A 17,184-nucleotide genomic window follows, 5' to 3' on the forward strand; every position below is an offset into this window, starting at 1 on the left:
AACTGCAAACCTTTCGGTTAGCAGCCCAGCTGCGCCACCAGGGCTCCTTCGTCACCCTTCTGTCCCAGTAATAGTAATACAGTAGTAATATGCAGTCTCTTGATCACCACAATACCCTATAAGGTGTAAATATTACTGCAGCCTCTTTGCAGTCTTGGAAACTGAGGTTCAAAGAGGTTAAATGAGTCATCCCAAATCAATCAGCCTGTAAATCCCAGGGAAGCATCCAAGATCTGGGCTCAAATAACTAGTCTCAATGCAGAACATAAAGTAAGGTCCTTCGAAGAGTTGGGACAGAGGCTCTGAACCGGAAAGCTTTCAATCAGCGATGCTAACCGAGATTTATAGGGCGTGTTTTTGTTTATTTGGTCTTATTTTAACAGGAGCCCTGGAGGCGCAGTGGTTAAGAGCTCGGCTGCTAACGGAATGGTCCGCAGTTCGAACCCACCAGCCGCTCTGCGGGGGAAAGATGCAGCAGTCGGCTTCCATAAAGATTTACAGCCTTGGAAACCCTATGGGACGGTTCTCCTCTGTCTTACAGCGTCGCTGTGAGTCAGAATCCACTCGACGGCAAGGGGTTTGGTTTTTGGTTTGTTTCGTTTTGGAGGAGAGGTTGTGCCCTCCAAGTCTTCGTCATTTCACTCACCTCTCCCGACCTGGCCCTGGCCAGCCCCTCCCTGGAGGGCTCGGCGTCCGAGGCCGGAGGACCTCGGAGGCTGAACCGCGGCGTCCAGCCCGGCCGCTAACCGCGGAAAGACTGGCGTGGTTGGACCGCGCCATTCCCGAAGCGATAAGGGGCGTGATCTTGGCGCCGTCCTTAAGGGCGAGTAGGAAAAGGGTACGGAGGGGGACTGTCCTCCCCGCCGGTCCTCCCTTCTTCTCCCCTCCCTAGGTCCATTCCTGATTTGCTGAGAGTCGGTGTAGGACAGGGGAGGGGGAATGCTACAGTTTGCAATTTCGGTCACTCGGTGGCCAACGAAAACGAGCTCATTTACATATAATTTGGAAGTTCATGTACCTATAGAAGTACGCGGTATGCCTGTACTTCTCTAACAGCGCACGCACTCGCACACGCCCTCCCCGCCTCTGTCTGCGCACGGCCGGGAGCGCCGGCCCCTTGTCCTGCAAAGAGGCCTCCCTCTCGGCTTCCTTAGTCTCGGAAACGCCGTCCCTGAGGTCAGCCTCCCGAAGATTGGCCCCGCCTCCCAACCCTAGGCTCCTCCCCTCGCCCTCCTCCCTCTTCAGCTTCCAACTCTCTCGTCCCCGCCCCCTTTTACATTTCTGAACAGGCATGCTCCGGGCAGCTCACCCGCCTCATAGGTTACTATGGGATCGGTAGGGTCCTGACGTCGGGGCAGCGGGGGAAGCCGACCTCGAGAAGAAGGGCTTGGACTCCGGAGAGGAATCTCACCTCAATACCTGCTGGGGATTTTTTTTTCTCTTGGTTGTACGGAGGGAGGAAGAGCAGGCTGAGCGGCCCGGTCGAACTTGAGGCAGCGCGAAGGCCCCTTCAGGCAGTGCCGAGGGCAGCCCCGCAGCCAGGGCCTGGTGCAGCCGCCGCGGCTGCTGTCAGGGAAGCGGAGGCGGCCAATGGAGCCCGGGCGCGGCCGCTGCTGCTGAGGCGGCGGTGCCGGCAGCCCGACCCCGACCGCCCGCACCCCCTCCGCGGGAGTCCCCCGGAGGTAAGCGACTCCACCCCCGTGAGTTACCCTTGCCCTCTTGGGGGGGGGTCCTCTCACCCTGTCCCGCACAGCCTCCCGACCCCCACCCCCCAGCCTGGATTCGACTACAAAACTGCCCTCCCGGTGTCAGCTGCACCCCGGGTTCCTTCTCCCCTCTTTGCTCTTAGGCCTGGGACCCTCCTCTGCTTTTTGGCTTCCTCTTCTATTTAACTCCTCCCCTTGCCCCGGGGATTCCCCCCTCCCTGACTTCTCTCCCCGTTGCCTCCGTCTCAGATTATTTTCTCCGAAGTCTTGAACCCCTCCATGTCAGGATGCCTTCTGTATGTGCATCCTTGCTTGTCTTTCCTCGTCGCCTGTGCTCCGGCCCCAAACCTTTCGCATAGACCTCTCCGTTATCCCTTTTCCTGCTTCGCGCGTTTGCTCCGAGGTCTCTGCCGCCCCAGCACTGGGTTCCCATGTCCCTCAGCTGAAGATGTGGCCCTTTCTTCTTCTGCTTCATCTGATTCTGTCACTTCACTGCCAGCCACCCACCCAGCAACTCCTGGTTTCCAAGAGTTGCCGAGCCTCCTCTCCGTAAGGGCTTTAAGGCCCTCATCATCATTTCCAAAGTACTGTTTGCGTTCTGCTTTGACCATAATCCTCACGCTTCTTCTTTGGAATGCTGTCTGATCCCTGTGACTTTATTTAGCTTCTCTTTCCCCCTTCTCAATCCCCCCAATCTCTGGAGGTTTGTTTCTGCGGGAAGTAAAAGATCTGACAGTGCCCCTGCCCATTCAGGATTTCCAACTTTTGATGCCTTCTCCCGAGAGTTTCAAGGATTTTGCCTGATCCTTGTGACATTTGGTTCTGTTTTCCCTTTGGTCTCTCTGTGTTCTCTTTCACACTCTTTATCTCCACAAACCACTTATTTCAGGATCAGCTAAACCTTGAACTAAGAAGAAAATGTGTGGGGAAGAGGGGGAGCCTTAGCTGTCTCAGGCTTTTCTGGACAGAAGGGTGTTTCTGAAGGATGGAGCAAATTGTGAAGAAGTCTCTGTCAGATTACACTTTGTTGACTACTGAGGAGCAACCCCTGGCAGGGATGAACAGGCCTGGAAACTGAATGAGGTCGTGAGAAATTTTGTTGTGGATTATTTAATTGTAGGTTTGTTTTAAAGGGATCACAGAATAGAATGTCTTCCCACCCCTGTCCAGAGCCAAGAGGAATCAGTTTATGTGCCTGTGGCTTTAGTAGAATAGTTTTGGTTGATTCCGTGAGAGCACAGGCCTGGGGTGGGATTGGGGGGTGGAAACTGGGAAGAGGAATGTGAGATAATGGAAAGAGCTTGTACATTTGGAATTAGGACTCCTGGGTTCAGCGTGTGATTTCTTCACTTGACCTCTACAGTGACCTTTGGGGAAAATGGCCCACTCGATAGGCTTCAGTGCAGTAACAGGCTAACAGCTGAATGTGGGTTGGGAGAGAAATTAAATTTGGTTTATTTGTTTACAAAACATCCTAGGTTCATCAGACAAAAGGTATTTATTAGGAGCAGTTTAGTCATCCTGAGAATTTTCCTTTTTCTTGGTTTCTGTTGGCTCTTTCTAGTCTAAGCCACAAGAGTAAGTCAGTTTGAAAGACAAGCTCCAGGCCTGCTTCTTTCATCTACCTTTTTTTCCTACTACATTAAGTTGCTGGCCTCCTGAGCTGTCAGCTTAATCCACCAGTGCAGATTCTCTAGGTAGAAAGTATGTTTGTGGGAAAGCCCTTGGAGGATGCTGGCTGGAAAGGAGAACATGGAGTGATCTGGGACTTTGGAAACCACTTGCTGCCTTGTGTGTATGCCACGTCTCTGTCCTGGCCTGTAAGAGGGAAGAGGGCCTGTGACATCTATTCGTGTTTCGACTCCAGGCCTGTTCTGAAGTATGAAGTAGTCATGCCACCTTGTCCTGCTTCTCCCTTGTCTTCCTCCTCCTTATTAGAGTGCAGGCTCCTCATCATACCCCTTTTTAGGAGCAGTTTGGAAAACACCCCCACCAGAAATCATCCTTCCCCTAGCTTCCCTGCTCCCTTCTCAGAGCTGGGTTCACACTGCATGGAGAGAACATGTTTGCTGAACACCATCCAAAGCGGTAAATTGAGGTTCTGTGATTTGGGAAAGAGGTTTGGGAGGACCCTTTCAATAATTGGCATGGGACAAGAGAGGGCCTAGTCACAGTGCAGTGGAGGCCTCATGGGGGAGGAACAGTTCAGGGAGAGGTGAACATGCAGGTTGCTTCCTTCCCCATCTCTGTTTCAGCAGGGGCTCCCAGAGCTGGCTGGGGCTGTCTGGCTGGAATCTGCTTATACCAGCTTCATGGCCCTGTGCAGAGAGCTCCCAGCCTGATTCAGTATTGATTTCACTGCCCTGAGACCACTGCCCTCCCTGCCCTTCTCCTGGCAGCTTGAGAATGCCCTCTCCCCTGATGCCACCACCCCTGTGGCCTCGGGTAAGCATTTACCTCATGTCTGGTGGGGCTTGAGCCTGCTTGACAGCTTGGCCCTGAGTCTACAAGGAAAAAGGAGTACTCCATCTCCACCTTGACACTGAGGTCAAAGAGAAGATGAGCTGAGGCCTCCTTAAAGAAAGGTTTGTGTTAGACTTCAAGACAGAGGAGGAACTTCTCAACAGAAGAACAAGTAGCCTAAGGTGATAGAGGGTTTCTTTTAAAAAGTAGCCTCTTTTAAAAAATTATTATTAAAGGAATACATGCAGTTGGTAACAAATCCAAGAGTTTATGATGAGAAGGAACAGTCTCTTTCCACTCATCCCTATTCCTGCTCCCTCAGAGTTAACTTCTTTTAATTACCTCAGTGTTTAGTTCTGAAGGTTATGCCATCGCTTTAAATAAACTGCTTATGCCTCTGTTTCTTGATGTATTAATTGTTACAAAAGAGGATTTAGCTTTCATTATTTTTGTTTCTTCTACTGGACACCTGTATAACTTTAAGTAATATATTTTAGCTTCACTTTCTTATCCATTGGAGCCCTGGTGGTGCAGTGGTTAAGAGCTTGGCTGCTAACCAAAAGTTGGCAGTTCAAATCCACCACCACTCCTTGGAAACCCTATGAGGCAGTTCTGCTCTGTTCTGTAGGGTTGCTGTGAGTTGGAGTCTACTCAGTGGCAACTGGTTTGGGTTTTGTGTTTTTTTTTTGTTTGTTTTTTTCTTTTCCATTAACTTAAAAAAAAAGTTTGTTTTGTTTTCTTTTCTGTTTGAACAGTCTCTTAACTACCCATTTTGTAAAATGAACGTATTAGCTCCCTTACACTTTTTCCACCTCACATGATCCATCTCAAAGGGATCTTTAAAAGGAAGAGGAAAATTGAACTCCCCTGCTTACCTGGAGGCAGAGCACTAGATCAGATGATATCTTAAAGGCCATTCTAGGCACATATAAAAACATCGAGATTTGTCTGAAGCGGTTCATATTTGTCTAAACCATGGAGAAAGATTTGAAGAAGGGAATGGTGATTAACTGGGCGAGGGGATTTGGGGCCCTTTACTATCCTGTCCTAGCAGAGGCCAGTCCAGTAAGTCCTTTAATGGAGGCCCGGAGAAGATTGTTTGCCTAGAATCTTTTGCGGCCTTGAGAAGTAGGGAGCCAGGTGAAGTGACAGCATCCCCTCCCTGCAGAGACCTTCTCCACAGACATGTACTTAAATGCTCAGTCACACAAAACACATGCTTATATCCCCTCTGTCCTCTGCAGCTGACCTGTAACAGTCCCCTGATGCTCAGAAAAGGATTCCCTGGATTGCCCAGACATGAACTGTGGAGTCCAGGCAGCTGTCAGCATTCCTTCCACCTCCTCCCTCCTTCCTAGGAGGCAGCTGCTAGGTGGGGGAGATGCTGCAGTTTCCCTTCCAGTCTGACTGGAAGGCCAGTTTAGGCTCCCAGTGCAGGGTGTGGAGCTTCTTTGGGTACAGTTGTCTCAACATCCTTGTTAGATGGTGAATGGAGGCTAATATTAGCCCCGAAGGCCACAGGAGTCGTTCGATATTAAGGCCTTGGATTTTCTTTTCTCAATTTTTCCTTATTCTTCTGACTTACAAGGGGAAGGGTAATAAATATTAGACCTCTTCCCTATTTCTTTGGCTTTCTACTCCATTCACTTTCTTTAGAATGGTTACCCATTAAAGTCATTTTTTCTTTGCCTTTGAAAATGAATGAATTGATGTCAAGGACCATATCTGAATTTAGGTTTTAGAGAAACCCTTTCTTATTTCTTACTGTCTAAATTGACAAAACCCTATTCTCTTCAATATACGCTTTCCCCCATGACTTGCTTCTGATGTAGGCAGTCCCTGAGTCCCAGAGAGGCCAAGAGGGAGGCCCAGCTACAGTTTGGTGGCTTCTAGAGGAGGAACTTGTAGAGAAAGAGTTTAGTTTTCCACACCTCTTGGCATGTCTGCTTCCCTGGAAAGTAAAGGCTGTAAAACGGGGGAGTCTGTTCTGTGGGAAGATCCTCTGAATACTGTGAAAGTGGGTTCCCGGCTGAACCCTGGGAGCTTTTCTTCTTTTGCCTTTGGGATGAAAGAGGTGATGATATTCTTAGCTCCCTTCCTGGTGCCAGTAATAATCCCAGTTGTGATCAGCTAGGGTGACCGTGTTCTGAATTTCCTAGTAAGGTCTGAGATTGTATGTGGGAAATTGTCTAGGTTTCACTTTCCTCGACAGTTTTGAAAAGAGGACTTTCAGGAGGTTTCGGTGACTTGGAAGTCTAAGAAATAGAGGAAGAGGGAAGGATATGTCAAGCATAGAGACTGAGAAAAAAGTCGGTTGTGTAGGACAGTTTTTCTGGTCTGCCATGTGAGTTTCTAAGCAGATCTGAAAGATAGTTGAGTCACAGTGACCGTGTGACCGTGTGGTGCAGAGGGCCCTGCAGAGGTGTGGCAGGGGATGATTAAAGCTTCATTCTTATTCCCATGCAGCCCAGGGATGCAGGTACAGACAGATCCACATGGGCAGCCATGCTGGTTCTGCTGCTCAGAGGGCGTTGGTTAATCTGGGGGAGAGGTTAGTGACAGAGTTGCCACCTTACTGATTCCAAGCTCAACCTGCATCAGGGTAATTAAATTCAGGAATGAACTTCTTGCTCGATAGAGATGGAAGAAGAGAAACTGAAGTATCCCCTTTTTAGTGATCTCTGAGAACAAAAGGGTTCCCTATCTGTCTTTCTGGCAAGTCTTAGGTGGTGACTGGTGAGAGGCAGGGAGCTGGACTATATGATGTTGGGCAGATCAAAGTAGCCTTGCCATGTAACGGTTTCAGAGATGTAAGAAGAGGCACTGGAAGGGTGGTGTTGTAAGGGGGTCTTCCAAGAAATGACAAGTGACTAGAGAATCGATAGCTCCAGACTCGTCCTTCCACCTCCTCAAGGTATAGCACCCAGAGTCACCAGGTCAAAAGGTGAGATGACTGATAGTTGAAAATGACTTTCAGTTCAGCTCCCCAGAGGCCCTTGAGTGTGCCTTAGACTCACTCTATTTGCATGTTTGTAAAGAGGTCTCTGAGACCATGGTCGGCTACAGCCAGGCTCCGGAGCTAAGGTCGATCTGATGTTAACAGTGTCCCTCTCCTAGTCCCTGTCTTAAACCTTCCTCCTGTTTCCTCACTGATTCTCCTGGCCTGGACTTGGCGAGGCTCTGAGGCAGTGTCCTCTCACTGCGTTTCCTCCCGGAGCTCCTCCAGAGAGGGATTCCCACTTACATGATCCTGGTTCCTCCCTGTCCCTTGGAAGTTCTAGACCCGTGAGTCCCAGCCTGGTTTCTTCTCGCCCTCCCCGAGCCCCTCCAGTTCTTCGAGTGTGTGTATGATGAGGAGCAAGTAGTGTTGGGGTAGGTGGGGGCTGGTGGAATGTTTCGGTAGATTCTCAAACAATGAGCGTAACTCTTAATCCACTCCCTTGTGAAACAATACTTATATGTATGTGCACATGCAGGCACACACACAGTATACTAACCTTTTAGGTGATTAGAATTCAGCTAGCATTTATTGAATCCTCCTATGTGGCACAGTGGCTAAAAGCTCGGCTGCTAACCCAAAAGGTCGGCAGTTGGAATCCACCAGGAAACCATATGGGGCAGTTCTGCTCTGTCCTGTAGGGTCACTATGAGTTGGAATCGACTCAGCGGCAACGGGTACTGTGTGCTCTGCCAGGCCCTTCACATGAAGTTGTTTATTCCACATGGCTGCAGTGAGAAGTAGGTATTTTGCAGCTGAGGACACGGAAACTGGAAAGATAAGTGGCTTACGTAAGTTCACACATCTCATGGTGCGGAGCTGGCCCCCCAGCCTGTCTGACTCAGTCCAGGGCCCTTTCCACTGGAGTAGAGGGTTATGATGTCATGAAGACAGATGAGCAGAGAAGTGCCACAACTTCAGCAGGGTTGGTGATGGGTGTTTTAGAGCAGTTTTTTCTAAATGAAGCCTGGCATGGTGTTTGCTGGCCCTTATTCCCTGGGAGCTTGACATCTGAAAGGGAAGGTAAGAACGTTATCTGTAACTCGGAAAAATGCATCAAGATTTCAATAGGAAATAAAGGTGAGATGGGCAGGGCCTGTGTGTAGGGTGTTATAGGAGTAAGGAAATAACAGCTTAGAGGGGAAGGGAAAAAGGTGATGGCAGGCGTTTAAAGGGAGACGTGGAAAGGGCAAGACTACAGAAAAGTATTTGAAGACTTAGGCACGAGGGAATAAGACCAGAATGTCTCCACAGTCTACCTGAAGAATTTGTAAATCTATGTAAGTGTAATATACATAAAGCAACATTTTGCAAATACAGGTTAAGAACAGAGGCTAAGCTGGATAGCTGAGTACAGAAGGAATGAAGAGTAATGCAGCGATGAGAAGTGGAGGTAGCCAGGGAGTGCTTCCTGGGAAGCGGTAACTTTTCACCTGATTTTAAGGAGTCCAGGAAGACCGAAGGAGAGGCGATGCCTGGGAGGGCTTCACAGAGGAGGAGGAGCCTGAGGATGGCCCCACTAACCAGTGTGTGTATGTGTCTCCCTTTCTTTTCCTTTTTCCCTCCTTCCTCCTGTAGCTTAGAAGCTCGAAGTCTGGCTGTGGCCATGGGAGACACAGTAGTGGAGCCCGCCCCTCTGAAGCCAACTTCTGAGCCCACTCCTAGCCCACCAGGGAATAATGGGGGCTCCTTGCTAAGTGTCATCACGGAGGGGGTCGGGGAACTCTCAGTGATTGACCCTGAGGTGGCCCAGAAGGCCTGCCAGGAGGTGCTGGAGAAAGTGAAGCTTTTGCACGGAGGTGTGGCCATCTGTAGCAGAGGCACCCCGCTGGAGTTGGTCAATGGGGATGGTGTGGACAGTAAGATCCGTTGCCTAGATGATCCATCTACCCAGATAAGGGAAGAGGAAGATGAGATGGGGACGACTGTGGCCTCGGGCACAGCCAAGGGATCAAGAAGGCGGCGGCAGAACAACTCGGCCAAACAGTCTTGGCTGCTGAGGCTGTTTGAGTCAAAACTGTTTGACATCTCCATGGCCATCTCGTACCTGTATAACTCTAAGGAGCCCGGAGTGCAGGCCTACATCGGCAACCGGCTCTTCTGCTTCCGCAATGAGGACGTGGACTTTTACCTGCCGCAGTTACTTAACATGTACATCCACATGGATGAGGACGTGGGTGATGCCATCAAGCCCTACATCGTCCACCGCTGCCGCCAGAGCATTAACTTTTCCCTCCAGTGCGCCCTGCTGCTCGGGGCGTACTCTTCAGACATGCACATCTCCACCCAGCGACACTCCCGCGGGACCAAGCTACGGAAGCTGATCCTCTCCGATGAGCTGAAGCCAGCTCACCGGAAGAGGGAGCTGCCCTCCCTGAGCCCAGCCCCCGACACAGGGCTGTCCCCTTCTAAAAGGACTCACCAGCGCTCCAAGTCAGATGCCACCGCCAGCATAAGTCTCAGCAGCAACCTGAAACGAACAGCCAGCAACCCAAAAGTGGAGAATGAGGATGAGGTAAAATCCTGGGGAGGGACCAAGGGACAAGGTGGCAGAGGGCTGCATGGAGACAGGATGGCTGACATGGGGTTGCTGTGTCCTTTTCTCTCCTTCCCTCTGTTTCATTTCACCGTGATAAAAGCAGGGAAAGTTACGATGGAAAAAGACCTTAGAGTACAGAGGAAGAACTCGGAGGCCCAGAGAGATAGAGTGACTTGCCTCAGGTCACATAGCTAGTTAACGGCAAGCCTGAGCCTCCAGACTGCTCGTTCCATTAACTGCTGGCTTCCTAAGAACTGGGGCAGAGACCCCCTCTGCCCTAACCTGAGACCGCTCAGAGCAGCAGCTGTGGTGGAGGAAAAGGGACTGTGGTCTGTGTGTGTGAATTGTGTGTGTGCTGGACTGGGGGGATGTTAAATGGGACATCGGCTTCAGTCTCCTGGCTGCTTCTCCTCATAACCCCTTTCCCCCACGCCCTGAAGACCCTGCGTTTTGTTGACAGTAGGGGAGAGTTCATTCCCTGTCACTGAGGTTATCTGCAGAATGCCCTCCTGCCTGTCTTTCCTTGGGGAAGGGGTGTCTTGCTGGTATCTTTCCCATATCATCTGGAAGAAGCCAAAAGGGAAGGGAGAAGCAGTCTTGTTAGAGAGGAAGTCGTGCCTGGTCAAGGACCTGGAGGCTGGGAAGAAGAGGAAGCTGCAGCAGCCGTTGGGGGGTGTCCAGCTGAGAGTGCAGAGCAGGGAGGAGATGAGCACGTCAGTAGCTGGCATCCACCCTCGGCTTCACATCTGGACAGATAGGAGAAGTTGCCCAGGGGACAACCAAGTGTTAGTGACCTGGTGTGCTAGGCAGACAGTGGTGGCCCAGTCCTCCCCTCTGACTCACCACTGGCAGGCTCTCATCCTGACTGCCGGCCTAGGAAGGAGGGGAGAAATCTCACATAGCCATGGCCCTGGCATCTGCCTCTGTGGGCACATACCCCACCCACAGTCCTGCTACAATGGGGCTCCTTTCAACTAGGGGGAGGTCAGAGTGACTGGGGAAGGGAAACTGCAGAGCCTGCTCTTTCTGGCGACTCGGTATTTTATCAGGATAATTTGGTCCAGTAGTTGGCCTAGAGTGAGAATAGCAGCAGAGCTAACATTTATTGAAGGTGCTTATTGTATGCTAGATGTTGTGCTGGTTACTTTACATTTATTCTTCACAGTAACCCTGTGAGATGGGTGTTATTTTACCAGTGAGAGCCTTAGAGAGGTAGACGACTTGCCTACGGTCTCTCAACTGCCGTTCAGAGTGGCCACCTTGTTGGGTTCTCCACATCCACGTCCCCGGGCCCCCTTGCTCGGTTTTCCTGGGCCCTGGCTGTAAGAGGCCATTAGTGAGAATTCCCCTAGGGCCTTGGCCACGTCGGCTTCCGCATCCGTGCATAGGCAGACCCAAGCTGTTCTCAGAACCAGAAGGGACCCTTTTCATTTCTGGTTGAGCTTGGCAGTGGAACCCAAGGTCGTGAAGGGAGGTGGTTTCTGAACAGAGGGGATGGCACTGATGTCATGAAGGCTTTGGGAGCTGCCACCTCTTGGGCCCAAGCCGCTAGCAGTGGGAGTACGAGCAGCTGGGCGCCCCTTGTCAGGCTGGCTTTTCTCCGTATCCATTCTGTGGTTCTCATCTCGGCCCGAAAAGCTGAGCCGTCAGGGCTTTTCTTACTCCGTGATGGTCCTTGGACCCTCTTTCTTGCGTCTAAGTCTTGCTCCAGAATGAGACTGTGGAGGGCACGGAGAAGCAGGTATTCTGTGAGTGCTTAGATCCCCTAAGATGGGTTCCCCGGCTGCTGGTTTTTCCAGCCTGACTCTTCGTCTCGGCTCTCTGAATCCAGGAAGGGAGGGCGATACCGTCCCCAGGCACTTAGGTTATCTGATGCTGGCAGAATGAGACACCTGAATCCGCTCTGGCGCCTCAGGAAATGGGATCAAGTCAGGGAGAGAAGAAACAGGAATCTAAACATTTCTTCAGCACAGGAGCATTTTGAGGATACATCTGTCAGGGCCCCCACAGTCCCCAAAATACCAGGAGGATTGGTTTTCCTTGTGCTCCTCCTCCTCCCCTAGCGTACGGCCTTCCTTCATTCAGCGGGTAGTTACTGAGCCTGTACGTGTGCAGAGCCCTGCCCCAGAGGTAGTGAGGCAGGGAAAGGTCAATGAAGCACTTCCCTGCCCTCCGGGAACTTACAAGGGAATATGGAAGCCCTGTTGTCCAGGGAACTGTTTTCTATGTGACACTCTTGAAAAGCTGTTTTCTGCCCACAAGCAGGACACTTACAGCTTACGAAAACAAAGCACACAATTTTCCAAGGCCCGAACAGAGACACTAGAAGGAGAATATCTAGGTAGGCCTGACACTGCTTTCCTCTTGGGTTCCCAGTTTAATTGTATGCTCCTACCGCGAGAAGAGGAGGCCCGGGAGGGTGAAGAGAGACTTCAGGGAAGTGGCCCGGGAGTGTGTGTACAGCTGTCTTCCTGCCTGGAGCCTCCGTGCTCAGCTCCTCTCTTCCCACATCTCACAGAAGGTTCCATCTTCTTTCAGGAGGAATTCTTTACATGCTCCCGACAGGGGCTCTAGCATTGATTATTGCATCTCCCACCAGTTTGCCTTCGAAGCAGTTTTCTGTCAGCCCAGCCAGGCACTCAGCTCAGGCAGTTTTCCTCCCACTTGTAACCGAATGCTCAATATTCTGGCATGGGGTGGAGCGCAGAGAAGGATCTCGGTACCACCCCACTCCACGTAATGACTCTTAGTAGATGAGCTTTGTCTTTTCAGGACTGCAACCTTTGTACCGAGAAGTCTGCTGCTCAGGTCACACTGAAAGCCTCAGTGGGCCTTCTAGCCCCGGATGATGTGATGTCAGCCTCTTGGACTCAGCTCTGCCCTCTGGAGCTGACTCAGTCTCAGTGGCTGGAGCCCAGGAGTAGGAGGAGAGGGGCAGGTCATGATAAACCTGCCTTCCCTCCAGGCTGTGAGTGAGTCAGACAGTGGACCTGTCTGGGAGAATCAGCCACAGTGTTGCTCATGGAGCCCCTGTCCTGCCTGCTGTTCTTTGCCCAGCCAGCTCATGGGGAACCACCATGTCACACTAGACCCTGGAGTCCTCGCTGCCACCGTTCTCCCTCCCACCCCTACCCCAGGTGGAAGAGTTGTTGCCTTGGGGAGTGTCTCTAAGCTTGACCTTTCCCTCTCCCATGTTCTTCAAGGAAGGGCCTGACTGGGAACCTCTAGATAGAACTTAAACCATGGACTTGAATTAAGTAGATGCTGAAGTGCTGATTGCAGAGTAGAAGCTCAGTGAGCGACGACGCCCTCCTGTCCTGGGAGCTCCCAGGACTTTGACTCCTAAGTGCAGTCCCCTCCCCTCTGGCGGGTTTGTGCGCACACGTGGCCCTACTCGCCCTACTCCCTGCCCGGGTAGACAGAGCCCAGGGGCTGCACAGAGCTGCCGACTGAAACTTTGCCCATGGCCCCTTTCTTCTGTTTTGCTCATGGACATCCACCGTAAGGCCCAGGGGAGGGGTGGTAGTTAGGTAAAGCCCCTGGGCTGGAACTAGGACAGTGGCTGCCCCGCTCTTCAGCCTTCTCAACAGATGGCATTAGGACCTGGCTCCCCACCTTATGTCAGAAGGCTGTTGTTTATTGAGTGTGTGTGACACGACCTGACAAGGAAGCCTACAGAGAACCTAGTAGATGTGACATTTGTTCATCCTTTGCTCCCACCAGCACCCAGCCCAGAGGTGTCAGGGTCATGGGTCTGGGGTGCCCTTTGTCACACAGGTTCAAGGCTGAGATGAGGCTTCCCTGGTGATAAAGAGACCGGTCGGAGAGGGGGTATACCTGGCACTGAGAGGTTAGCTCTTCTGCTTTCTCCCTGAGGTTTCCCGGAAGCTGGAGGAGCACGGAGTTTTCAGAATGGGGCCCGTGCAGCTGGTTAAACTCAGCCGTCTGGGGTGGTCCCCGTGGAGAAGGGTGTGGTGAGAGCATGTGAGTGCGTGAGAGCAGGGAAGCTGGCAGGGCAGAGCTGCTCCCCTAACTGGGGACCCAGCTTTAGGGCTGTCCGAGAAGCAGAAGGGAATGAAGGGAAGAGCGGAGGTAGCTCAGTCTCTTCCCCATCTTGACCTGCTCAGGGCCTCAGCTGGCCTTTTGGCGGTCCCCCACAGGTGTTGGGAATCGGGGCAAGTGGTGCTGTGGGCCGACGTTCTTTGATTAAAGCAGGAGGGTAGAGCTCCCCGAGGAGCAGTTATGAGCCAAGTTGGAGCTAAATTCTCTGCCTTTGTCTCTCTCCCCTCCTCCCCGCCCTCCTCCTCCCTTGTCTCCCGGTCCTTTCCCAGGAGCTCTCTTCCAGCACCGAGAGTATTGATAACTCATTCAGTTCCGTAAGTGGGGCCAGGCTGGGACTGGGTGGCAGGCTCCCCCCATGGCCGCATTTCCTCTCCGTCCCCAGGTCCTCTGAGCCCCCAGGCCAAGGCTACAGTTAAAAGGCCTCTCTTCTTCCTGGGAGACCAGGCCCGGAGGAGTCCTCCTGCCCCTGGCTGCCACGCACCGAGCACAGTGGGCTCAGTGGATCCTTGTCTCGGAAACAGCTGTTATGCAGTGACAGTCAGCCCCCGGCTCCTGGTCTCTGGAGCAGACAGCTGGGAGAGAGGTGGAATGTACGCCTGGATTGGAGCAAGGAACTGCTTGGCAGAAACCCAGGATCCTGTTTCTCCCACCCAGAACCCTTTGCCCACGGTTTCTGCCGTAAGGCCACCATCAGATACTGATCCCGTGTCTTCTAAACCCTAGGCCTGTGCTGAGTGAGCTGACCACAAATGAAAACAGCACTTGGCCTGAAGGAAAGTCTGACCTCCCCACAGCCAGTTTGCTTTTGTAACTTCAACCCCATTTCTTCCAGGTCTGACTTCTTCCCTTTTCCCAGCTCACTGCCCAGGAGCCTCCTCCATCCCTGTTTTCCTTTCTTGCTCCCTCTGGATGACCTCTAGACTAACCCCTGACCCTCTGGTCCCACAGGGTCTCGGACCTTGTTGCTGGGCAGAGACGTGAGAGGAAATGCTGGACCCTCTGGGAGTTTGGATGACTTTTTACGTTTTATTTTTTTATTTGTCTGCCTAATCAGTTTTCTCTGTTCTGTGCTGATCCCCTTTCGATCGTGATTCCTATCTCCTCCCATGTGGCAGAGCCTCTCTCAAGGCCTGGGGTCACATTTCCAACGTGCTCAAGTAATTTGGGAGTCCCTGACCCAAATGCTGATTTGGAGATGGGAGGAAGGGGTCTACCTTTTCTCATCTGAAATGACTATGAATTGGTTGTGGGGGAGAGTCCTTGGGACAGTGACCACTTGCCACCTGAGTGGATGGATTAGGGGATCAGGAGGAAGGAAGGAGTAAGTTTCTAGATTTCCTCTTCCTTTCTTTCTCTTTCTCCATTAGGCCCCCTGGGGTATTTCCAGGGGCCACAGAAGCCTCATTCTATTGTCCCCCTTTCTTTGTCTCTTTTCAATCCTGTCCCCCAAAGCATTCCTGACTGATTCAGACACCCTATTTCATTACTTGTGTGGGGCTCTGAGCCAGCCCCCCTGTGGGATAGAGGCTGAGGGATGAACTGCTCCTCTGGACGCTGGTTCTGTTGCACATGCAGAGGTGGGCCCAGTACTGCCCAGCTTTCAGAAGAAGTTCTTCTTTGCAATGTGAGGGAATGAGGGTAGAAATTCTCAGTCAGGAAACTAAGCAAGACCCACAGAAAGGGAGAGAGAAGCTGGTGAATGAAATGCGTTTTTATAAGAGGAAGCAATTGCTCTTGTCTAGCTGAGGGGAGATGGGATGGAGATTGGGTAGCTGTCTTGATAAATGCCCCTTATGGTGGAAGGACTTACACCGGGAAAAGAGCCCTTCATGTCGAGCCGAGGCCGTCTGTTTCCCCACCCCCCTTATTCCCCAGACTGACTCTGCCCTGACGGGGCATGACTGGAGTGCCCGGCATGAGGAGCTACGCTCACAGCAGGAACTAGGAAGGGGAGCTTAGTCCTTGAGAGGTTGGGGAAGAGGACCCAGGGAGGAATCCCAGGAGAAGGCCTTCCGGGCCATCAGCCAGCGCTAAAAGGGGCCGTGACTTTCTCCATCCACCTCCCCACACCTCCCTCCCTCCATCTGCTGTGTTTTTCCTTGTTGATTGTCCCCTGGTTGATGCAAAGTCTGGTCAGCCTCTTCTCATCCCCTGCATGCACACTGATCCTTCGGGGTGGGCAGGGGAATGCAGCCATGAAAAGCACCAAAGTCATTTGAATGAAGAGTTTTCCTTCTTGGAGAGGAGAAGTATTGACTTGGAGCTCCCATCTCCAGCCTTGTGGGCCCTGGTAGAGCCCCTTGGCAGAGATCCAGCCCGAGGATCCAAACGGAGAGGGCCGACCCTGTTCTTGAGATGGGTGAAGCTCTTCCGGTGTAAGCAGCTCTTCTCTCTGGGGCACTGACTGACCTCTCTGGATGCTGTTCCCTGCCCACCCTGAAGCCTTGGGACAGCTCCTGAGACACTCCAGTCTAAGAAAAGAGGGGTGCCTCCTCGTGCCTTAGCACAGTTGGATTCATGGCCCCCTTACCTTACCCTCAAAGAATAGCCTGTTCTATCTGTTCCTGACTTGAGCTGATGGTTGGGATGAGATCTACCAGGGCCAAAAGGTAGCTCCTTCCCTGGAGGTCTCCAGACACGGGGATACCTGGCCCTCCTGGCCAGGAGTGACTGAGTGGGTGGACCATTTCTTCCTACTGTTTCTTCACCTTTGTCTGTTTTACCTCAACCTTCTGTAGCCCATCAGACTGGCTCCTGAGCGAGAGTTCATCAAGTCCCTGATGGCAATCGGCAAGCGGCTGGCCACACTCCCCACCAAGGAGCAGAAGACACAGCGGCTGATCTCAGAGCTCTCCCTGCTCAACCATAAGCTCCCTGCCCGAGTCTGGCTGCCCACTGCAGGCTTTGACCACCACGTGGTCCGTGTGCCCCACACCCAGGCTGTTGTCCTCAACTCCAAGGACAAGGTAGGTGGACTCTGAGCAGAACCCTTCCCCTGACCTGACTGTACTCCCCCAATCATCCAGCCTTCGTGTATATGCCCAGCGATGCCTCCACCAACATCCTGGGCTGCTGAGGGCTTCTCAGTTCCTGGTGCCTTTGTCGACCTTGGCTTTACCGCAGTGTTGTTGGGATCGAGGACCCACCTGACCCCTTCTTGGGCGTTGGTTTTCTGGACCAAAGAAGCCTAGGCTTTGCAGTTCACCTCTCGCCATATCTAGACAGAGTCACCCTCCAGCCCTTCTCTAGGGGCACTGGGACGCTCTCCCAGCCCTTCTCTACGGGCGCTGGGACGTTCTCCCCAGCCCTCCTTTATGGGCACTGGGACGCTCTCCCAGCCGTTCTCTACGGGCACTGGGACGCTCTCCCCAGCCCTTCTCTACGGGCACTGGGACGCTCTCCCCAGCCCTTCTCTA

General features: G+C 52.3%; 1 protein-coding gene across 3 annotated transcripts in view; it reads left to right on the forward strand.

Annotated features, from left to right (window-relative positions):
• The first annotated feature begins 1,498 nt into the window (after window positions 1–1,498).
• Window positions 1,499–17,184, forward strand: part of PI4KB (phosphatidylinositol 4-kinase beta) — a 25,644-nt gene continuing 9,958 nt past the window's right edge. For 2 of the 3 annotated variants that reach the window (XM_004389548.2, XM_023724586.1), the window contains exons 1-2: window positions 7,297–9,682; window positions 16,507–16,734. In XM_004389548.2, coding sequence (XP_004389605.2) covers window positions 8,639–9,682; window positions 16,507–16,734 — 1,272 coding nt within the window. In that variant the 5' untranslated portion in view covers window positions 7,297–8,638. Of the gene's footprint in view, window positions 1,683–7,296; window positions 9,683–16,506; window positions 16,735–17,184 lie in introns of those variants that run through there. The other variant, XM_023724585.1, reaches the window with a different exon arrangement.

This window comes from Trichechus manatus, unplaced genomic scaffold, assembly GCF_000243295.1.
Source record: "Trichechus manatus latirostris isolate Lorelei unplaced genomic scaffold, TriManLat1.0 scaffold00250, whole genome shotgun sequence".
Lineage (NCBI taxonomy): Eukaryota > Metazoa > Chordata > Mammalia > Sirenia > Trichechidae > Trichechus > Trichechus manatus.